The sequence below is a fragment of the Macaca fascicularis genome, chromosome 7, assembly GCF_037993035.2.
Source record: "Macaca fascicularis isolate 582-1 chromosome 7, T2T-MFA8v1.1".
Classification (NCBI taxonomy): Eukaryota; Metazoa; Chordata; class Mammalia; order Primates; family Cercopithecidae; genus Macaca; species Macaca fascicularis.
The window spans coordinates 41,394,444-41,413,841 of NC_088381.1; the positions used below are offsets into that span (position 1 = coordinate 41,394,444).

At 54.1% G+C, this 19,398-nt stretch overlaps 1 protein-coding gene and 1 long non-coding RNA gene across 17 annotated transcripts; one reads left to right on the forward strand and one right to left on the reverse strand.

The window, feature by feature from the left end:
• The first annotated feature begins 376 nt into the window (after positions 1-376).
• Positions 377-10,267, forward strand: LOC102116292 (uncharacterized). Of its 5 annotated transcripts, XR_012415045.1 has the most exons (5): positions 377-665; positions 967-1,083; positions 4,568-4,660; positions 5,671-5,790; positions 9,417-10,267. It is a non-coding gene; the product is annotated as an uncharacterized lncRNA (long non-coding RNA). The 5 variants fall into 5 exon arrangements; XR_012415046.1 differs by lacking the exon at positions 5,671-5,790; XR_006699823.3 differs by lacking the exons at positions 377-665; positions 967-1,083 and adding an exon at positions 4,143-4,431.
• PIF1 (PIF1 5'-to-3' DNA helicase) lies at positions 8,774-18,958 on the reverse strand. 12 transcript variants are annotated; one of them, XR_012415043.1, is made up of 13 exons: positions 18,682-18,958; positions 17,152-17,728; positions 15,519-15,651; positions 15,308-15,433; positions 14,407-14,560; positions 14,207-14,321; positions 14,022-14,128; positions 12,888-13,060; positions 12,169-12,275; positions 11,313-11,400; positions 11,001-11,146; positions 9,696-9,887; positions 8,774-9,483 (listed from the first exon to the last, which is right to left on the reverse strand). XR_012415043.1 is itself a non-coding variant. In XM_005559789.5 (13 exons), exons 2-13 carry the CDS (start codon positions 17,707-17,709, stop codon positions 9,424-9,426), a joined length of 1,926 nt encoding a protein of 641 aa, XP_005559846.3. In that variant the 5' UTR covers positions 17,710-17,728; positions 18,914-18,958; the 3' UTR covers positions 8,774-9,423. The 12 variants fall into 12 exon arrangements, 8 of the variants coding, with proteins under 8 accessions (XP_005559846.3, XP_065404117.1, XP_065404118.1 ...); XM_005559789.5 differs by having other exon boundaries at positions 12,888-13,027; positions 18,914-18,958; XM_065548045.2 differs by having other exon boundaries at positions 12,888-13,027; positions 17,152-17,782; positions 18,914-18,958.
• Between the last annotated feature and the right edge of the window lie 440 nt (positions 18,959-19,398).

Sequence of the window (19,398 nt, forward strand, 5' to 3'; positions counted from 1 at the left end):
GAGCTGCCTGTCCCAGCCTTCTGGGAGTGCCCCAGCCCCTCTGAAGGGGTTCGAGCCAATCCAGGGCCTATGCAATGAGGGACCAGCAGGACTGGGGGGATGGGGGAAAGGACCTTCTCAAGGCTCACTTTGGGAGGGGGAGTACATACCTGCTTCCCCCATCCATGCTCCCCCACGACCCACCCCATGGGATATTTGAGTCTCCTCCCCTTTCCTTGAGCTCAGGCCCTGCTTGCTTTCTCCGCAACAAGGAGCGAATGTTATTTAAAAGGAGATCAGGAGATTTGCCTTAAATAGGCATGGAGTGCTGTGCCAGGGCCCAGTTGAGGGGCGGGAGAGGAGGCCATCTGTGTGGAGGGGAGAAAGGAGTGGAGCTGAAAGAGAGAACAACCTCCCAGGAGTGTGCAGAGCCCTTCACAGTTTACCAGGCACAGGCCCAGTCTGTGGGGAGATGCCCAGGTCTTCAGATGCCAGGAGTGGGAAGAAGGTTTTCTGGGAGGCAAGGGGATAAGGTCTGCAGGGAGGGGGGCTGTCTTGAGACCTCTCCTGACACCTGCCCCCACCATCAGTTTCCAGACCTTTGGCCCCTGCCCCCGGGCTGCCCCTGCCTGTCCTCCCAGCCCCAGCTTGTAACTGGACGCCCTCCTCACTCTGCACCTTCCCAGGTGAGCTGGGGCTCTGCTTACTGAACCCAACACCCGCTGGGGGCGGGGATTGAGGGGGCACCCCTGGGGCAGGCATCTGCCTGGAGGCTGAGGCTGAAGGCGGGAGCTGGAGCTGCGGGGGAAGAGTGGGAGATGGGCTGGCTGTCTCATTCACAGCCCCCGTCCCAGGACTCCTCAGGAACTTGGGGTTCCAATTCCCTATTCAGGGTCACCTTCTAAACCTTCAAGCCCCACCCCTCCCATCTTGGTCTGCCTGGGCCAAGGACTCAAGGGCCCCTCCCTGCCATTTATGTCCCAGCAGGTGATGCTTTTGGAATCTTAAGGAAATGGAGTCTGGCCTGTGGAGTTTTGGGGACAGAGCTGGGGGAAAGGAAGCATCCCATGTTTGGTCCTTTATTCAAAGGCCCTGAACACTAAGGTGAGGCCTCAGATACCTGGATGCCCATCCTGGATCTGCCATTTACAGCCATATGACCTAGAGCCACCCACCTTCTGTAGCCTTGATTTCCTCTGTAAACTAGGTCTAAAGATTCCACTGTAGACCTGGCGCAGTGGCCCACACCTGTAATCCCAGCACTTTGGGAGGCTGAGGTGGGCGGATCACCTGAGGCTGGGAATTCAAGACCAGCCTGACCAACGTGGAGAAACCCCGTCTCTACTAAAAATACAAAATTAGCCGGGTGTGGTGGCACACGCCTGTAATCCCAGGTACTCAGGAGGCTGAGGCAGGAGAATTGCTTGAACCCAGGAGGGGGAGGTTGCAGTGAGCCAAGATCGCGCCATTGCACTCCAGCCTGGGCAACAAGAGTGAAACTCTGTCTCAAAAAAAAAAAATTCCACTGTAGAGTTGTCGAGGTCAATTTCATGAGAAGATGGGCGGAAGAGAGAAGAGGGGGGATTATGCCCAAGTGCACTAACCGACTAGGACCCGGACCTCATGTGTGTTGCAGGAGGCAGAGAGGGGAGATTTCATCCTCCCCCTCCCCATGGTGGGTGGGCACAGCCCAGGTCATCCTGGAGGCCAGACAGGAAGGAAGGCTTTGTGAAAGACGGCATTCATTTACTCTGGGCTGCTGTGAATTTTCTTTGTTATTCCCCAGAGGCTGCTCAAGAGGGGGTTGATGGGGTGGTTGAAGGGGTGGCCCCTTCAGGTGACAATAATCAAGACAAATAAATAAGAGCTAACCTTGAGGGTTTGCTGCGTCCCTGGCCTGACTCTAGCTCTTCTGTCTTCCTAACTCCATCCATTGTTGATTGGCTTTATCCCCATGTCACCAAGAAACCAGAGCTCACATTTAAGCAGAATAACCACGGTCACACAGTCGGGAAGTGATGGAGCCAGTGTTTAAACACAGGAATCTGGCTTCAGGGCTCTCTGCTGACTTTGAAAAAATCCCAGGACCCTGTATCTGCGACTTGGGTTCCAGACACAGCTTGCAATGTGTCCATGGCCAAGTCACCTAACCTCTCAGAAGTTAGGTTTCTCAGCCAGGCGCAGTAGTTCACGCCTGCAATCCCAGCACTTTGGGAGAACAAGGCGGGCAGATTGCCTGAGGTCAGGAGTTCGAGACCAGCCTGGTCAACATAGTGAAACCCCATCTCTACTAAAAATACAAAAATTGGCCGGCTGTAATCCCAGCTACTCGGGAGGTTGAGGCAGGATAATCGCTTGAACCCGTGAGGCAGAGGTTGCAGTGAGCTGAGATCACACCGCTGCACTGCAACCTGAGTGACAGAGCAAGACTCTGTCTCAAAAATAAAAAAAAAGAGAGAGAAAATAAAAAGAAATTAGGCTTCCCTCTTTATAAAATGGAGACAATTGTCCCAACCTCTCAGGGTTATTGTGAAAAACAAACTAGAGGGTTAATGAGGCCGGGCATGGTGGCTCGCCCCTATGATCCCAATGCTTTGGAAGGCTGAGGCAGGAGGATTGCTTGAGCTCAGGAGTTCGAGGCTGCAGCAAGCTCTAACTGGTCACTGCACTCCAACCTGGGTGACAGAGCTAGACCCTATCTCAAAAACAAAAATAAACCAAGAGGGTTAATGAGCACAGAGCAGATAATCTGATGGAAGATGATTTAAAACTTCCCTGCTCTACACTAACTCAGCCCCCACCTCCTGAAGTGTCCATGCACCCCCCACCTAAGCCCAGAGATTGGGAGACAAAGGCTCTGCGGGCCCCTGGGAAAGGACTAAATGACCAATTGGCGCCACCTAGTGGTCAATGGTGCATGGGGAGCGGGAGGGCCCGGCTGCTCTGGGATTGGGGGTGGAGTAAGATCATTGGCCCAGAGCGGTTGGGAAAAATACACTAGGACCTCAGAAAGGATGGGGTCAGGCCTAGCTGGCACCCCACTGAAGACAGGGTGAAGGTGCGCACAGGGCACAGGGTTCTATTCTAGTTCCAGTTCTGCCACTAAGAACCTCTCCTGGCCTCAGCTACCTCCTCTGCAGAATGGGAGTAAACATTCCTTACCTCTCAGGTCACTGTCCAAGCCTTTGTTCACTTATGAAACATTTAACAAAGCATCTGCTTTCAAGTCATCCTGCTGAGGGTTGTGAGGACACAAAGACGTCTCAGCTGGGTCTCTTGGGATCAAGGGATCTGCTTCATCCTAGCAGGGAGGCTGACCTGTAAATTGCTCACCACCCTCAGATGCAGATCCCAGGGGACACTGAGGAGGGAGCATGAGGCAAGTGGAGGGACAGCAGGAAGTGGGACTCCCCCTCCAAGGGTGAATGTCTTTGAGAAGTGGCAGGAACTGTGACAAGTCAGGTCATAGGATTATCTTTCTGAGGGCCATCACCTGGCCCCTCTTGCCTGGCCCCCTGCCTGCCTGCCAGCTGGGGGCTGGATTGCCCTGGGCTGAGCTCCCTACTCCGGGCTCAGCCCCCTCAGGGCCAGGCCAGCCTCCCCACACTACCACCTTGTCTTGCATTAAGGCCTTTAAAGTGTACCATAGGTCCATCAGGGATAATTCACATCTCTGCGCATTTGCACTGTGTAATTCCTCTGTCCAAACGCCTTTCTCCAACTCGTTCACCTGGCAAACTCAACTCCAACCTTCCTGTGGGAGAGTGGAGAGTGGGAAATCCCCGCAACTAGGAAGGAAACAGAAGTCAAGGGGTGCCCCCCGCCCCCATCAGTGGCACAGCCTGTGAGAATGTGAAATATACATTTGGTTTTCATCCCCATTTCCTGGCATGCAACTCCTAAAATCCTTGGAATCTCCAAAGTGATAAGTGTCTTTTTGTATGCTGATGATTGCCTGATGGCCGTCTGCCCCTAGGCAGCTTCAGGATTGGGCTGGTCATCAGAAAGACCAGGGCGGGATTAGAGGGTTGGGAGTTTCAGCCCCACCCTATGATCTCGGGGGAGGGGAGGGAGCTGAAAGTTAAGTTGATGGCCAATGGTTAATCAATCATGCCTACATAATGGATTCTCCATAAAAGGCCCAAAAGCAGAGGGTTCTAAGAGCTTCCGGATAGCTGAGCACGTGGAGATCACTGGAGGGTGGCTTGCCCTGAGAGGGAAGCTCCATGTCCCTTCCCCCACATATCCTTTTCTAAGGGAGTGATAAAAGTGTTTCCCTGAGTTCTGTAACTCGCTTTAGCAAATTAATCAAACCCAGAGAGGGTGGTCTTGGGAACCCCAACTTAAAGCCAGTCGGTCAGAAGTTCCGGAGGCCCAGACTTGTGACGGTCTGAAGGGGTTGTCAGTTTTGGGACTGAGCCCTCAACCTGTGGGATCTGAGGCTGCCTCCAGGTAGATAGCTTCAGAATTAAATTAGAGGACACCCAGCTAGTGTCCGATGTAGAATTGATTGCTTGTTTGTTGATGGGGAGAAATCCCTGCATTTAGTCACAGAAGTCTTCTCTCTGTGTTAATTGTTGCTGTTTAGAGAACAGGAAAAAGCAGTTGGAGTTTTTCCACCCACACCCTGCTATATGAGGGCAGGTTTCTTGGGCAGGAAGCAAGTCCTGGTCGCCTAAGGGTAAGCTCTCTACTTTTCTCATTTCTTTATTCATTCCCTTGCCCCTTTCCATGTGCTGGGTTTCTCTCTCTCTCTCTCTCTCTCTCTCTCTCTCTCTCTCTCTCTCTCTCTCTCTCTGTGTTGTTTTTTCTGTTTTGTTTTGTTTTGAGCTGGAGTCTCACTCTGTTACCCAGCCTGGGTTTCAATGGCATGGTTGAAACTCACGCTCTCCGCTCACTGCACGCTCTCTGCTCACTATCTCCGCTCACTGCACGCTCTCTGCTCACTATCTCCGCTCACTGCAACCTCTGCCCCCCGGGGCTCAAGTAATCTTCCCACTTCAGCCTCTCGAGTACCTGGGACCACAGACACGCACCACCATGCCTGGTTAGTTTTTTGTATTTTGGGTAGAGATAGGTCTCACCCTGTTGCCCAGGCTGGTTTCGAACTCCTGATTTCAAGTGATTCGCCCACCTCAGCCTCCCAAAGTGCCGGGATTACAGGTGCGAGCCACCGTATATGGCCCTCCCTGTGCTTCTTTGCCTCAAATCCTGAAGCTATCTGAGGACACAGTCTTTCCTGGCCTTTGCTTTGCAGGTCCAATTCCTTGAGAGGATGATGCTGAGGGGAAGGAGAGGCAGAGAGAAGGAGGGTTCCGTAGACTGGGGAGGGTCAAGTGGTCAAAGGGTCCCCTGGGAGCACCGCAGGGAGGTGGCAGGGGCCTGCAGGGCCTGGCATGAGGTACCTGGAGAATCCCAGAAAGCCTCCCACCCCATCCCAGGGCCCAGGCTGAGTTACTGCCTACGGATGGTGATCAGGGCAGGCCCTGAAGATGAGGGTGGCTCCTATAAGCCTCACTCTCATGGGACCCTGGGGATTGAGGAGCCCCCTGTCTGACTGAGATAGGGTTTCCCTACACCCCTTGGGATACAGGCTCAAAGTTAAGTTAAATTAGGTGTCAAGAAAAGAAAGAACCACCAGGTTTCTTGTACACCTCATAAAATAACCCACTATTGTGATCTGGTGTGCAGGTCAGGAATGTCTGGAGCTCCCCCACCATATGGAACTCACCTGTCTGCTTCTGGGGCCCTTCTAGAGAGCATCTTCACAATGAGAAGGGATTGCTAAGGAGAGGACTTCCTGGTGCCCAGGTAGTCTCATGAGAAAGACATCTTATATAGCAGAACAGATGCATATGAGACCAGAAAAAGCTGTGATCAGCTCCCGGGGAAGGGGAAGGGGCTGGGTGAGTGGGATGCCTCAGTCATGTGTGGAGGGTGGGGTCAGAGAGAGGAGTCCCAGGTGAGGATGCAGAAGATAACTACATCACCGGACCCTCAGACATCCTCAGCAACCCCACCTTGGGGGATGATGGGAGAGTCATCCTGGGCAGAATCACTAAGCCCTCTTGCAACCTAATGAAACATTCGGCCTCTTGCCAGTGGCCACAGGACTTGCGTGGGAGACCAAGGTCAACCAGCCCCATGCCCACCTTTAGGTCTGGACTGAGTTGGGGGAGGAGGTAGCAGAATGCAGAGGTCCTGCCCCTGGCAGCTATGCTCGGTGTCTGGTGGTGGCTGCAAAGGTCTTCCTGGCCTGACTGCTCCCAGCTCTACTGCCAGTGGCTCTAGCCTTTCTGATTGCTGTTTGTTTCCAAGGCTAGTTTTCTGGGCTTCGTATCAGTTCTTTGAGATAGCTGTCATTATCTTCCTTTCCTCCTTCAATTATCCGGAGTCATTTTCTCCTCTTTCTGTCCAAGAACTCCAAAGAGGCAGAGCTGTTAGAGAATACGAGATAGTGCTATCTGGGTTGAACTGGGTGGTCCCCAAACCGTGTGTTCAGTGAAGGAAAGAGTGAAAGAAGAAAGTGCAACCAGATTATCACTGCCCTGAGGGCAGGGCCCCAGTGTGACCTGCTCACAGATGGACCTGGGAGAAGGGATGTGTTGTATGGGGAAATTGGGAACATCTGAAATATAAATGGCACCACATTTAAAGACCCCCATGGTTGCCCACTTGTTGTGGGGTAGGGGAAGGAGGTGTCACTCTGGTGGGCTTGTTTTCTGCTCCTAAGAGTGTCTTCTGTTTGGAACAGAGAAAAGAGATTGTGCCACAGAAAAACAATTGACTCAGCCGCGTATGTTGGGAGGTCGAGGTGGGCGGATCACAAGGTCAGGAGATCGAGACCATCCTGGCCAACATGGTGAAACCCCACCTCTACTAAAAATACAAAAATTGGCCGGGCGCGGTGGCTCAAGCCTGTAATCCCAGCACTTTGGGAGGCCGAGACGGGCGGATCACGAGGTCAGGAGATTGAGACCATCCTGGCTAACACGGTGAAACCCCATCTCTACTAAAAAAAAAATACAAAAAACTAGCCGGGCGAGGTGGCGGGCGCCTGTAGTCCCAGCTACTCGGGAGGCTGAGGCAGGAGAATGGTGTGAACCCGGGAGGCGGAGCTTGCAGTGAGCTGAGATCCGGCCACTGCACTCCAGCCTGGGCGACAGAGCAAGACTCCGTCTCAAAAAAAAAAAAAAAAAACAAAAAACAAAAATTAGCTGGGTGTGGTGGCACGTGCCTGTAATCCCAGCTACTCGGGAGGCTGAGGCAGGAGAATCGCTTGAACCAAGGAGGCAGAGGTTGTGGTGAGCTGAGATCGCGCCACTGCACTCCAGCACTCCAGCCTGGCAACAGAGCGAGACTCCATCTCAAAAAAAAAAAAAAAATGACTCCTCAAGGTCAGGGAGGGTAGCACCACCATTCCTGGCTAATTTTTGTAGAGACAGGGTTTCACCATGTTGGCCAGGCTGGTCTTGAACTCCTGACCTCAAGCCTCTGGAGTCCCTCCTGGACAGGGACTACAGGTGCACCACTGTGCCTGGCAAATTTTTGTTTTTTGGTAGAGGGCTTCATGATGTTGCCCAGTCTGGTCTCGAACTCCTGGGCTCAAGCAATCCACCTGCCTTGGCCTCCCAATATGCTGGGCTTACAGGCATGAGCCACCGTATCTGACCATCTTTTTTTTTTTTTTTTTTTTTTTTTTTGAGACGGAGTCTCTCTCTGTTGCTCAGGCTGGAGTGCAGTGGCGCCATCTCAGCTCACTGCAAGCTCCGCCTCCTGGGTTCACACCACTCTCCTGCCTCAGCCTCCAGGGTAGCTGGGACTAAGGCACCCACCACCATGCCTGGCTAATTTTTTTGTATTTTTAGTAGAGACAGGGTTTCACGTGTTATCCACGATGGTCTCGATCTCTGACCTTGTGATCCGCCCACCTCGGCCTCCCAAAGTGCTGGGATTACAGGCGTGAGCCACTGCGCCCGGCCCTGACCATCTTTTTTATGAATCTGACACCTGTAGCTGCCAATGTGTGCCTCCACCATAACCTGTGTTTACCACCCAGAATTTATACCTTTTTGCTCACAAGCAGAGAATCTTAGTTTTGGCTAACCTATGAGGATCCCTGTTTCTATCAGGCTTTTTGAAAAACTGAAGTTAATTTGTTGATGATCAGGTTCAAGCTGGGGAGATCAGCAAGGCTCAAACAGAAATTTCAACCAAGGATCCTAGCAAATGCAGCAACATATAGCAGGCCTGTTTGTTTCCCACCACGTGAATTCTCTAGTATGTCCTTGTCTGACTATTGGGTGATAGTAACTCACCAAAGGACAATGTCATTTCTTTTATTTTTGAGACAGAGTTTCGCTCTTGTTGCCCAGGCTGGAGTGCAATGGCACAATCTCGGCTCACTGCAACCTCCGCCTCCTGGGTTCAAGAGATTCTCCTGCCTCAGCCTCCTGAGTAGCTGAGATTACAGGCATGCACCTCCATGCCTGGCTAATTTTCTATTTTTAGTAGAGACGGGTTTCTCCATGTTAGGCTGGTCTCGAACTCCCGATCTCAGGTGATCCATCCTCCTCAGCTTCCCAAAGTGCTGGGATTACAGGCGTGAGCCACCATGCCCAGTGACAATGTCATTTTATTGCTAGTCACCAACATCAGATAACTCAGCTTTTCAAATGACCAGTGATACTAAGACCACCCCACAGAAGGGTGTGATTTCAGCCACTGTGGCCTAAGCAAATGCCTATGTGCACGTGCACAAGTGAGACGGAGAGAGAGGAGGCAAGAGGCACACTTTTTACACAATTCTCTAGTTTATTTGTCCAAAATAAATACAACCTGAGAACATCCATTTCAATGTCCCCAAACACTATTTATCCCTTGAAAAAGCAGCTTAAAATATGGGTGCACATTTTGCAGCTTATGTTCTTCAGTTAGGCTCTGAAGGGTGTTTGTTCTGGGCTGGGCTAGGCTGGGCCTAGCCGTGGAGACATACCTAAGTTCCGTTCTCTGTTTGGAGGCTGTACCCAGCCTGAGTCCCCCCCAGGTCCCCTCCGAAAGCCCTGACGCTGCTTCCAGAGCACCTGTCTTCATTGCTGCTCCCTTCTGCAGCCTGAAAGGAGGGATGTTCACAACTCTGCAGCTCTGTGTCCAGCCCTTGCAGGGAGCTTTGTCCTCTAACACCAGCTACCACACAGGCTCTTTCTCAACTGGCACAGAAAGGGTTACTTCTGACCCTGAAGCAACTCACCCAGGGCAAACTGAAGCACAGCTGGTACATGGATTTAAAGCACTCTCCCTTTAACCCTGCCAGGAGGCTGAGAGCCCCTAAAAAATACAGAAGGGGACACTGCCCGCCTCCTCCAGTTATTCCCTGGGGCCCTGGCCCACTAGGGAGCAGGAGGACAGGGAGGCCACCCTTTGTCTTCTCTTTGCAGGTGAGGCTCAGAGGTTTGGGTCCACGTTCTCCTGGTCTGAGGCTGCCTCATCATCATCTGGGGACTCCTGGATCAGAGCCAGAGAAGCCCAGTCATGGGCTTGTGCTGTTCCCCAGGGCCATAACCTGGGGGCCAGCATCTCTTTCCTCTTGCCCTCACCCCCAAAGGAGCCAGTAGAGGGCTCTCCTGCCCCCACCCCAGGTCCCACTGGGCCCTCCCTCTGTCCTAGCTCCCACCCCACCTATGGCCACAGCCCACCATTAGATGACTCCCTCTCACCAGACTGAGGCCCCTGCCCCGCTGCAGGGTGGCATAGAAGTGCAGCACTCGGGGGTCACAGCGAACCGCCACAGGGTCAAAGTCCAGCACACGTAGGCCCTGCAGGCTACGGGCCCGGGAAAGGGCCACGTAGGCCTGGCCACTGGCAAACACACGGCCCAGAGAAATCTCCACACAATCCAGGGTCATGCCCTGGGGGATGCAGGGACAGAGAGGGAGCCAGCTCAGCCTGAAGTCCCTTGCCCTGAAGGGCCTGACTCTTTACCAGCCCTGCTACTGCCCCTGGATCTCCTTGTCCAGTCCAGAGAGTCTCTAGACAGAGGGAGAGCATGACAGCAGGTGGCGGTTTGAGTAGGAGGGGAACTGGGGGACACAGATCCAGGTAAGAGTTGAGGGATGGAGTGAAAGAAAAGAGCTCAGGCTCTGGGTCAGACAGGCGTGGAGCTGAATCCAGGCTGCCACTCACTAACTGTGTGACATGGGACATGTTCCTTAACCTCTCTGAGTTCTGGTTTTTTTCTGTGCAAAACAGTATTGATTATTCATTATATCTATACTTTATACAATGGTTGTATACAATTTATACAATTTAATGTATCTAGTAGTGGCTTAGAAAATGGTGGAGGGGGCCGGGCGCGGTGGCTCAAGCCTGTAATCCCAGCACTTTGGGAGGCCGAGGCGGACGGATCACGAGGTCAGGAGATCGAGACCATCCTGGCTGACACGGTGAAACCCCGTCTCTACTAAGAAATACAAAAAAAAACTAGCCGGGCGAGGTGGCGGGCGCCTGTAGTCCCAGCTACTGGGGAGGCTGAGGCAGGAGAATGGCGTGAACCCGGGAGGCGGAGCTTGCAGTGAGCTGAGATCCGGCCACTGCACTCCAGCCTGGGCGGCAGAGTGAGACTCCGTCTCAAAAAAAAAAAAAAAAAAAGGCCGGGCGCGGTGGCTCAAGCCTGTAATCCCAGCACTTTGGGAGGCCGAGACGGGCGGATCACGAGGTCAGGAGATCAAGACCATCCTGGCTAACCTGGTGAAACCCCGTCTCTACTAAAAAATACAAAAAACTAGCCGGGCGAGGTGGCGGGCGCCTGTAGTCCCAGCTACTCGGGAGGCTGAGGCAGGAGAATGGCGTAAACCCGGGAGGCGGAGCTTGCAGTGAGCTGAGATCCGGCCACTGCACTCCAGCCCGGGTGACAAAGCGAGAGACTCCGTCTCAAAAAAAAAAAAAAAAAAAAGACACATAGACCCCAACATGCCTGACCTCCCTCTGCCTGCCCTGTCCCCACCCCCCACACCGGTGCTCACTTGGCTCTTGTGGATGGACATCGCCCAGGCCAGCTGGAGGGGCAGCTGCTGCCGGCTGAGGAGCTGGTTCCTGGTGGCCTGCACCGTCCAGCGGTCAGCGCGGATGACCTCAGTGACTCCACACAGGAACCGCACCTGGGGTAGCCCTAAGGAGGGCATGAAGCAGTCTAACTTTAGCTCTGCTTCAGGGCTCTGAGGTGAGGAGCAGGGGGGCCTTTGAAGCTTTCCTTCCTAGTCTTTTTCTCCCCCCACCATTCTGGGGGCTATGCTGCAAACCCTGTAGTAGGACTGCCACCTGCTCCCAACACTTACCTCTCCCTTCTGCCTCGAACCCGACTACCACCCCTCGGGCGCCATTCACCAGGCCCCGAGACACCGATAAGTTTTTCACCAGCATCACCTGCAAGGGAGGGAGAGGAATGGACAGCAGCCCCCCTACCCATGCCTGGTCTTAGCTTAGCCATTGCTGTTCTCAGAGGCTGAGGGCAGGGAGTTGCCGTGGGGACACTGAATCCCAATCCTTAGCTCTGCCACTGGCTGCCTGTGACCCCTGCGGCAAGTTGCCTTATTTTCCTCGGTCCCAGTTTTCCTTTATGTCAAAGAGGAATAATATTTGCTCCATTTGCCCCAGAAGGAGGTGGTAAGGGATCAGTAAGGCAACCTCTATTACAGGGCTTTGAAAATATCAGCTCTGTTATAGGTACATGTGTGGACCACAAATCTTGAGGGATGGCCTCTAGGTCCCGCCACCCCTCTCAGATACACTGTGCCTGTATTTTCCCCTTGGGTGCCCTAAGGAAAATCTTCTGCCCACCCCTAACATCTGGGGAGGAATCAGGACTCTCTCCTATTTATAAAGTATACTACAGAAGACAGCTGTGTGGGGTAGGTATTTCATTCCCCAGTTTTAGGGATGAGGGGACAGAGCTTCAGGGGAAAGAAACTTGCCCAAAACAACACTGCTTGGAGGACCTCCTGGTGTAGGTAGAGAAAAACAGTAGAAAGCTGAAGATGGGAAGGTGGGTGGGAACAGGAGGCAGGGAGGTTTTCAGTGTGGTCAAAGCTGGACCCACTGGCTGTAGAGTGGCCTGGGCAGAGGGGTAGGGATCAGCAAAGCCCATGAGGGACAGCCGAAGCTCCCAGGGGCTAGGTCCTGCTTCCCACTCACCTGGGCCCCCAGCTTTAGTTGAAGGAGCTGGCTAACGGGACACTGGGCATCCAGGATACTGGCCAGCTCAGGGTTGCTGTCTATAGCCTCAAATCTGTGTACCTTACCTGGAGAAAAAGAGTTGCGCAAGCAGATCACAAATCACTGACTTGTGACTCAGTATCCCAAAAAAGACTTTTTTTTTTTTTTTTTTTTTGAGATGGAGTTTCGCTCTGTCGCCCAGGCTGGAGTATAATCGCGCGATCTTGGCCTACTGCAACCTCTGCCTCCTGGGTTCGAGCAATTCTCCTGCCTCAGCCTCCTGAGTAGCTGGGATTACAGGCGCCCACTAACACACCTAGCTAATGTTTTTGTATTTTTAGTAGAGACGGGGTTTTTCCATGTTGGGCAGGCTGGTCTTGAACACCTGACTTCAGGTCATCTGCCTGCCTTGGCTTCCCAAAGTGCTGGGATTACAGGTGTGAGCCACTGTGCCCAGCCTCCAGAAAAAAACTGTTAGACCAGAGCATAGGGGTAAGGAGTAGAGGCAGCGCAGGCCTGGGGGGCTGTGGAATTTAGTTCATCATACCTCTCAAAGTCACAGTTGCATTTGCAAATATAAGGATCTTTATGACTACAGAGGTTAGGGGCCTAGGACCCAGAGGCCCTAGTTGCCTGGGGGCCACATCTGCTTATAACCCTTCCCAGCTGGTCTTGCCCAGCCCAGGCTCCCTGCTCACCTGGTAGCTCCTGAAGCCGCCTCTCGTTGGTGAGGGCCACGTCATCCTGGTGGGTGCAGAGCCTCGTGGCCACAATCCCATCTCTCCCTACCTTGTGGGAAGCTGTGGCCTGGAGCTGGCGGGTCACCTCATCTGAACACCTATGGGGGCTGGACTGTCAGGGCAGAGCCCACCTGTGCAGCAGGGAAGGTGGGAACATGGGCAGGATGGCTCAAGCAGCAGGCCATGGGTCAGGCCTTGGGACTGGAAGAGGGCACCAGGGAATAGTTGCTGCCCCCTCAAGCTGGCCAACCTGTCCCTTCCAAACTTGGACGCCAAACATGGGGAATAAGCAGGGGCAGGGTACTGAGCTTTGATCACAGGTAGGCACCCTTCCCTGTGCTGCCCCAGGTCAGAGCTGGCCACCATCCTACCCCATAATGCTCCTGAGGAAGTTGGCTATGATGAGTGAGCACAGGCAGGAGATTTGCAGGACCCAGACTGGCCTCCAGGGTACAATCTTCTGTCTACTTGCCTGCTACCTTGGGTGAAAAATCTAGCTTATGTTTCTTTCTTCTTTTTTTTTTTGAGACGAGTCTCGCTCTGTCACCAGACTGCAGTGCAGTGGCGTGATCTCAGCTCACTGCAACCTCCACCTCCTGGGTTTAAGTGATTCTCCTGCCTCAGCCTCCCAAGTAGCTGGGGCTACAGGCGCGTGCCACCACACCCAGCTAATTTTTGTATTTTTAGTAGATACTGGGTTTCACCAGGTTGGCCAGGTTGGTCTCAAACTCCTGACCTCGTGATCTACCTGCCTCAGCCTCCCAAAGTGCTAGGATTACAGGTGTGAGCCACTGCGCCCACCCCCTGACACCTACTTAATGCCAGGCCTTGTGCTAGGTGATGGAGACCCAACCCTGAGGGAGGCTGGGTCCCGGCACTCACAGAGCGACCATCTCCTATGGGGCCATGAAGGTCTTGACTACAATCCATCCTGAGTTGCCCAGTGCCATGCCCAAGGCTGCTCTTCCTGCATGGAGTGCTTGCTCCTCAGGGTAACCATTCTCCCCTTTCCCTGGGTCCCTCCCTGTGTTCCACTGTGGCCCATGCCTGGATCCTCATCCCATAGCCCCTTCCCCATCCAGCAGAGCTCACCTGCCCAGCCTCACGGCCTGCAGTAGAGAGATGAAGGTCTGATCTGCCTGCCTCCACACCTTGGTCAGCTCCAGGGTCACTGGCACACACCTCTTCCAGCTCTTGGCCTGATGGGGGCAGGGTGGGGGTGGGTCAAGGAGCAGAGCAGACCCCTAAGGAGAGCAGAGCTAGGAGGTGAGTAGTACCTGGAAGCAGAACCGTGGGGGCTGGAAGCCCTTGGTCACAGGTGGCAGCTGCAGAAAGTCCCCACAGATGATGAGCTGGATCCCTCCAAATGGCTTGTTCTGCTGCCGGACAGCTCTGGAGAGGAGCATGGGATGCTTTAGGGACACACAGAAGACCACCAGGTCCCAGTTTTCACCTGCTGCCCTCTGAACATACTGACCTGGCCACGGCCTCCAGTTTGTCAAACAGGTCTGCCTCCACCATTGAGATCTCGTCAATGACCAACCGCTGGCAGTTCAGCCAGCCCTGCCGCACGCCTGGCCTTTGGGCCAGGGCCACACACTGGGCTAGAGGAGCCTGGCCTGAGCCGATGCCTGTGAGTGACACTATTTAGCCTGGGCTAATACCCAAACCCTCTCTCTCTTTTTTTTTTTTTTTTTTTTTTTTTTTGCGAGAAGGTCTCTCTCTGTTGCCCAGCCTGAAGTGCAGTGGCATGATCTTGGCTCACTATAACCTTGGCCTCATGGGCTCAAGCAATCCTCCCACCTCAACCTCCATAGCAGCTGGGGCTACAGGCACACACCACCATGCTCAGCTAATTTTTTTTTTTTTGAGACAGAGGGTAACTCTGTCACCCAGGCTCGAGTGCAGTGGCACGATCTTGGCTCACTGCAAGCTCTGCCTCCTGCGTTCACGCTATTCTCTTGCCTCAGCCTCCAGAGTAGCTGGGACTACAGGCACTTGCCACCATGCCTGGCTAATTTTTTTGTATTTTTAGTAGAGATGGGGTTTCACCATGTTAACCAGGATGGTCTCGATCTCCTGACCTTGTGATCCACCCGCCTCGGCCTCCCAAAGTGCTGGGATTACAGGCATGAGCCACTGTGCCCGGCCGCTAATTTTTAAATTTTGTGGAGACAGGGTCTCACTCTGTTGGCCAGGCTGGTCTCAAACTCCTGGGCTCAAGCGATCCTCCCACCTTGGCCTCTTGAAGTTCTGGGATTACAGGCATGAGCCACCATGCCCAGCCTCCAAAACCCCCTCTTAATGCAGACTTCCCCTCTCTCCCTTCCCAGGAGCTGGGCTTGCTCTTAGCTCAAGCCCTAGGGGTTCCCACTTACCTGCAAAGGCATGGAGGGTGGTGCCCCCGATGTGGCAGGCTGCCACCCCAGTGCTGGCAGTGGCCACAGTGCCTGTGGGGGGCAGTGAACCCAGGACTCGCTTCAGCAGATATGACTTCCCTGTTCCTGGACGGGGCAAAGTTAGACAGGTCTCCCTGTTCCTCTATCCCACCCCACCACTGTCCCCCTACCTCCTCTCTGCCCCCACTACCTGCACTCCCAGTGAAGAAGATGCTCTGGCCTTTCAGGACGGCCCTCAGCACAGCAGCTTGTTCTTCAGAAAGCTGTGGCTTGGTGGAGGGCAAGCTCAGCCTCTTCACAGGCAGGGGCCACCTTGGGGCTTCCTGGGGGAATAGAGCTATCTCAGAACATCCTCCCACCCACTAGCCATTGCCCCCACCCTTCTTGGCCCACGTTCAGGGCTGGGCCTGGTAACCCTTTGTCCTCTGCTGCCTTCATTCCTTGGAGCTCTTGGGTTCCCCTGGAAAGCTTGCCAGCAACTATTGGAGTCTCTATCTCTCCTTGTGCCCTGAAGACCCCCATTGTCTAGTCCTGGACAGACCACCCCAGTGAGGTCCAGACCCTCCCTCAGCTCCTTCCTCTGGGTTCCCTAATCCTTCTCATCCTGTCACCTAAGTTTCTCTTCCTATCACAAACCTGTTTCTCACATCAAAACACCCAAGCAAAATCTGCCTAGCCAGGGCCCCTTCTTGTCCTATCTCTGTCCTCTTGCCAGCTTAGTGTCAAACCCTGGTGGTCTATGATTCACCTGCCCCAGCCCACAAAAATTGTCAAACCCACCAGACTTTGCTCCCCTCATCTGCTTCAACTGTTGGCTGCCCAGGACACGAATGACCACTTCATTGTCTCCATAAACTCCTCTCCTCTGGGCCTAGGGACCCTCTCCCAGCATTCCTTCTGGAGTCTCCTTTCCAAGCCTTCTCTGTTTTTTTTCCTCTCTCTCTCCCTTTTTTTTTTTTTGAGACGGAGTCTCGCTCTGTCGCCCAGGTCGGAGTGCAGTGGCCGGATCTCAGCTCACTGCAAGCTCCGCCTCCCGGGTTTACGCCATTCTCCTGCCTCAGCCTCCCGAATAGCTGGGACTACAGGGGCCCGCCACCTCGCCCAGCTAGTTTTTTGTATTTTTTTAGTAGAGACGGGGTTTCACCGTGTTAGCCAGGATGGTCTCGATCTCCTGACCTCGTGATCTGCCCATCTCAGCCTCCCAAAGTGCTGGGATTACAGGCTTGAGCCACCGTGCCCGCCTTGTTTTTTTGTTTTTGTTTCAGTTTTGTTTTGTTTTGTTTTTTGAGGAAGAGTCTTGCTCTGTCGCCCAGGCTGGAGTGCAGTGGCGCGATCTAGGCTCATTGCAATCTCTGCCTCCCGGGTTCAAGCTATTCTCCTGCCTCAGCCTCCCAAGTAGCTGAGATTACAGGCGCCCGCCACCACTCCTGGCTAATTTTTGTATTTTTAGTAGAGACGAGGTTTCACTATGTTGGCCAGGCTGGCCTCAGAACTCCTAACCTTTGGTGATCCGCCCACTTTAGCCTCCCAAAGTGTTGGGATTACAGGCGTGAGCCACCACGCCTGGCCTCTGCTTTCTCTTCTAATGTAGCCAGGTCCCATTTCCTGTTTTGACTTACACCATCTCGGGTTATACTATAACGACCACAGGCACAATTCCCACACCACTGTCATACTCAGATGTCAGATGCGTATCTGAGATAACCAGCAGCGCCCTCAAATACCCACACAGGTTTTCCCCCAAACTTGGGTCTCTAGGTCTCTTATATCTTAAAAGAATGGCACATCCACTTCTAAAGGTGTCCCCTCTTTCCCGTCCTCACTGTGCTAGGCTCGGTCCCAGTCTGGGGCTCCGCAGGCCGCTTCACCAGCGTAGTGTCCGGAACCCGGGTGGCCGCCCCGAGCCGCCGCTCCTCGGGCTGCACAGGGCTGATGGTGACGAAGTCGTGGGGCCTTGGGCCCAGCAGCTGCGCTCTGGCGGAGGCCGGCCCGGGACCCGGGGCCGCAGCCAGCTTGAGGCGCAATGTGCGCAGGAAGCGGCGCAGGCGGTCTGGGGGGCAGTCCGAGAGCAGCAGCTGCACTGCGCCGGCCCCAGGGACGCCGTGGGCCGGGAGCCGCAGGGTGCTGCGCCCGGCCCCGGCGAAACGCGTGAAGAGGCGCGCGGCGCGCAGAGGGAAGCAGCGCGGCCGCCCCGCGGGCCCTGGCGCTTGCAGTCGCAGCATCAACTCGCGGCGCTCGTTGCGACCCAGGCTCAGCTCCGCGGTGCGCAGGGCCTGGCGCCTTCGCGGCTGCCCGCCCGGGCTCAGCTCCTCCACAGCCACGCGGCACCGCAGCTCCGAGTCCTCGTATTCCCCTGCCGCCGTCTCCATGCCCGACAGCATCGCCACCGCCTCTGCAGGTCTGCGAAGACACCGGAGCACAGTGGTCCTGAGGATTCAGGGGACGTAATGGATGCTATAGGGAACGTAATGGATGCTATAAAGGACGCAACAGGGAGCAAGGTCAAGGCCACACAGGATCACGAGGACTGTCACTGGTAACACGAGGAGGTCACAGAGACGGAGAAAGGGCTTTGGGCTAACCGAAAATCCACTCTTAGAATGTACGCTGGGCCGGGCGCTGTGGCTCACGCTTGTAATCCCAGCACTTTGGGACGCTAAAGTGGGCGGATCACCTGAGGTTAGGAGCTCTGAGACCAGCTTGGCCAACACGGTGAAACCTCGTCTCTACTAAAAATACAAAAATTAGCCGGGTGTGGTGGCGGGCGCTTTGGGAGCACTTTGGGAGGCTGAGGAAGATAGCTTGAGCCCAGGAGCTGGAGACCATCCTGGGCAACATAGTGAATTAAAAAACATACATACATATAAAGACATATATATGCATACATTATACATATGTGTGTGTGTATATATATACACACACACGCACCCTGCTACACAATTTCTATTTCCATATATACAATATATATACACACACAATTTCTATATAGATATACACACACAACAATATATACAATTTGTATATACACACACACGCACCCTGCTATACAACAATTTCTAGAGCGGGGGATGGGCACCCAGGATTAGGGAGCCTCAGGTGTCCTGCAAGGACCTCACTAGAAGGGGGTCCCTGCGCAGAAAGAATCCTTCCCTGAGACCCAGGGCCAGCATAGGAATCCTCAGAGTCCTCTCCCCAGGAAGCAGCAGAATCGCCCGTGGGGAGATGCAAAGAGGGTTGCCGTGTAATAAGCGCCTTCTGCCTTGCAGGTAACATTCACTGGCTTATATGCAGCGGGCAGGTCTCACTATTCCCCGTGTACAGACGTGGAAACAGGCTGGGAGAGGGAAACTCACTTGCCCTTCATAAGCCACAGCGGCTGGTAGTCAAAGTCAGAGTGCCCTCACGCTTCCCACCAGCAAGGTGGAGACGAGGTGGAAAATACTCGGCTAGGGAAATCGCAGGGGACCCTGGGACCGTGGAATCCATGCTCCCTCCGCCTGACCCACTTGTCTGCACCTCCCGGCGGGAACCCCTAGATGAATCAGGCTCTTTGCTCCCCACCTCTGGGTTTGGGCAGACACTCACTTGCGCCGACACTCATATGAACAAGCAGATCTATGGCGAAGCTCCGAAACTAGAAATTTTTCAAATGCTAGAGGCAGAAAATCACCCAATCACCGACTGGATCTTTAAATTCTCCAGCCAATCAGAGGTAGAGGCGTAACAATGGGTGTGTCTGCGTTTCTACTCCCAGAGCTTGGGCTGTACCAATCGCCTGCCAGAGGAAGGAGGTTTATGGTGGTGGCCGAGCGACCAAATCCAGGGGACTGCTGGGTGTGGTGCGAGGAGGCCGCGGCGGCGGCAGCCACTGGGCCGCGCGTGGTGTCGGGTTTGAAAACCCTAAGCGACTCCGAAGAATTATTTTCAGAACCATCCTTCCAGCACACTCCCTTTCCCCTCTAGCCCGCACACAGAGGCTGGGCTTGGCCTTGGGAAGGACCTGCCTGTGGTCCCTCACACTCCTGTTTACGCTCACAGTACCATTGTTCAGTTCTGGGCAGAACACCCCA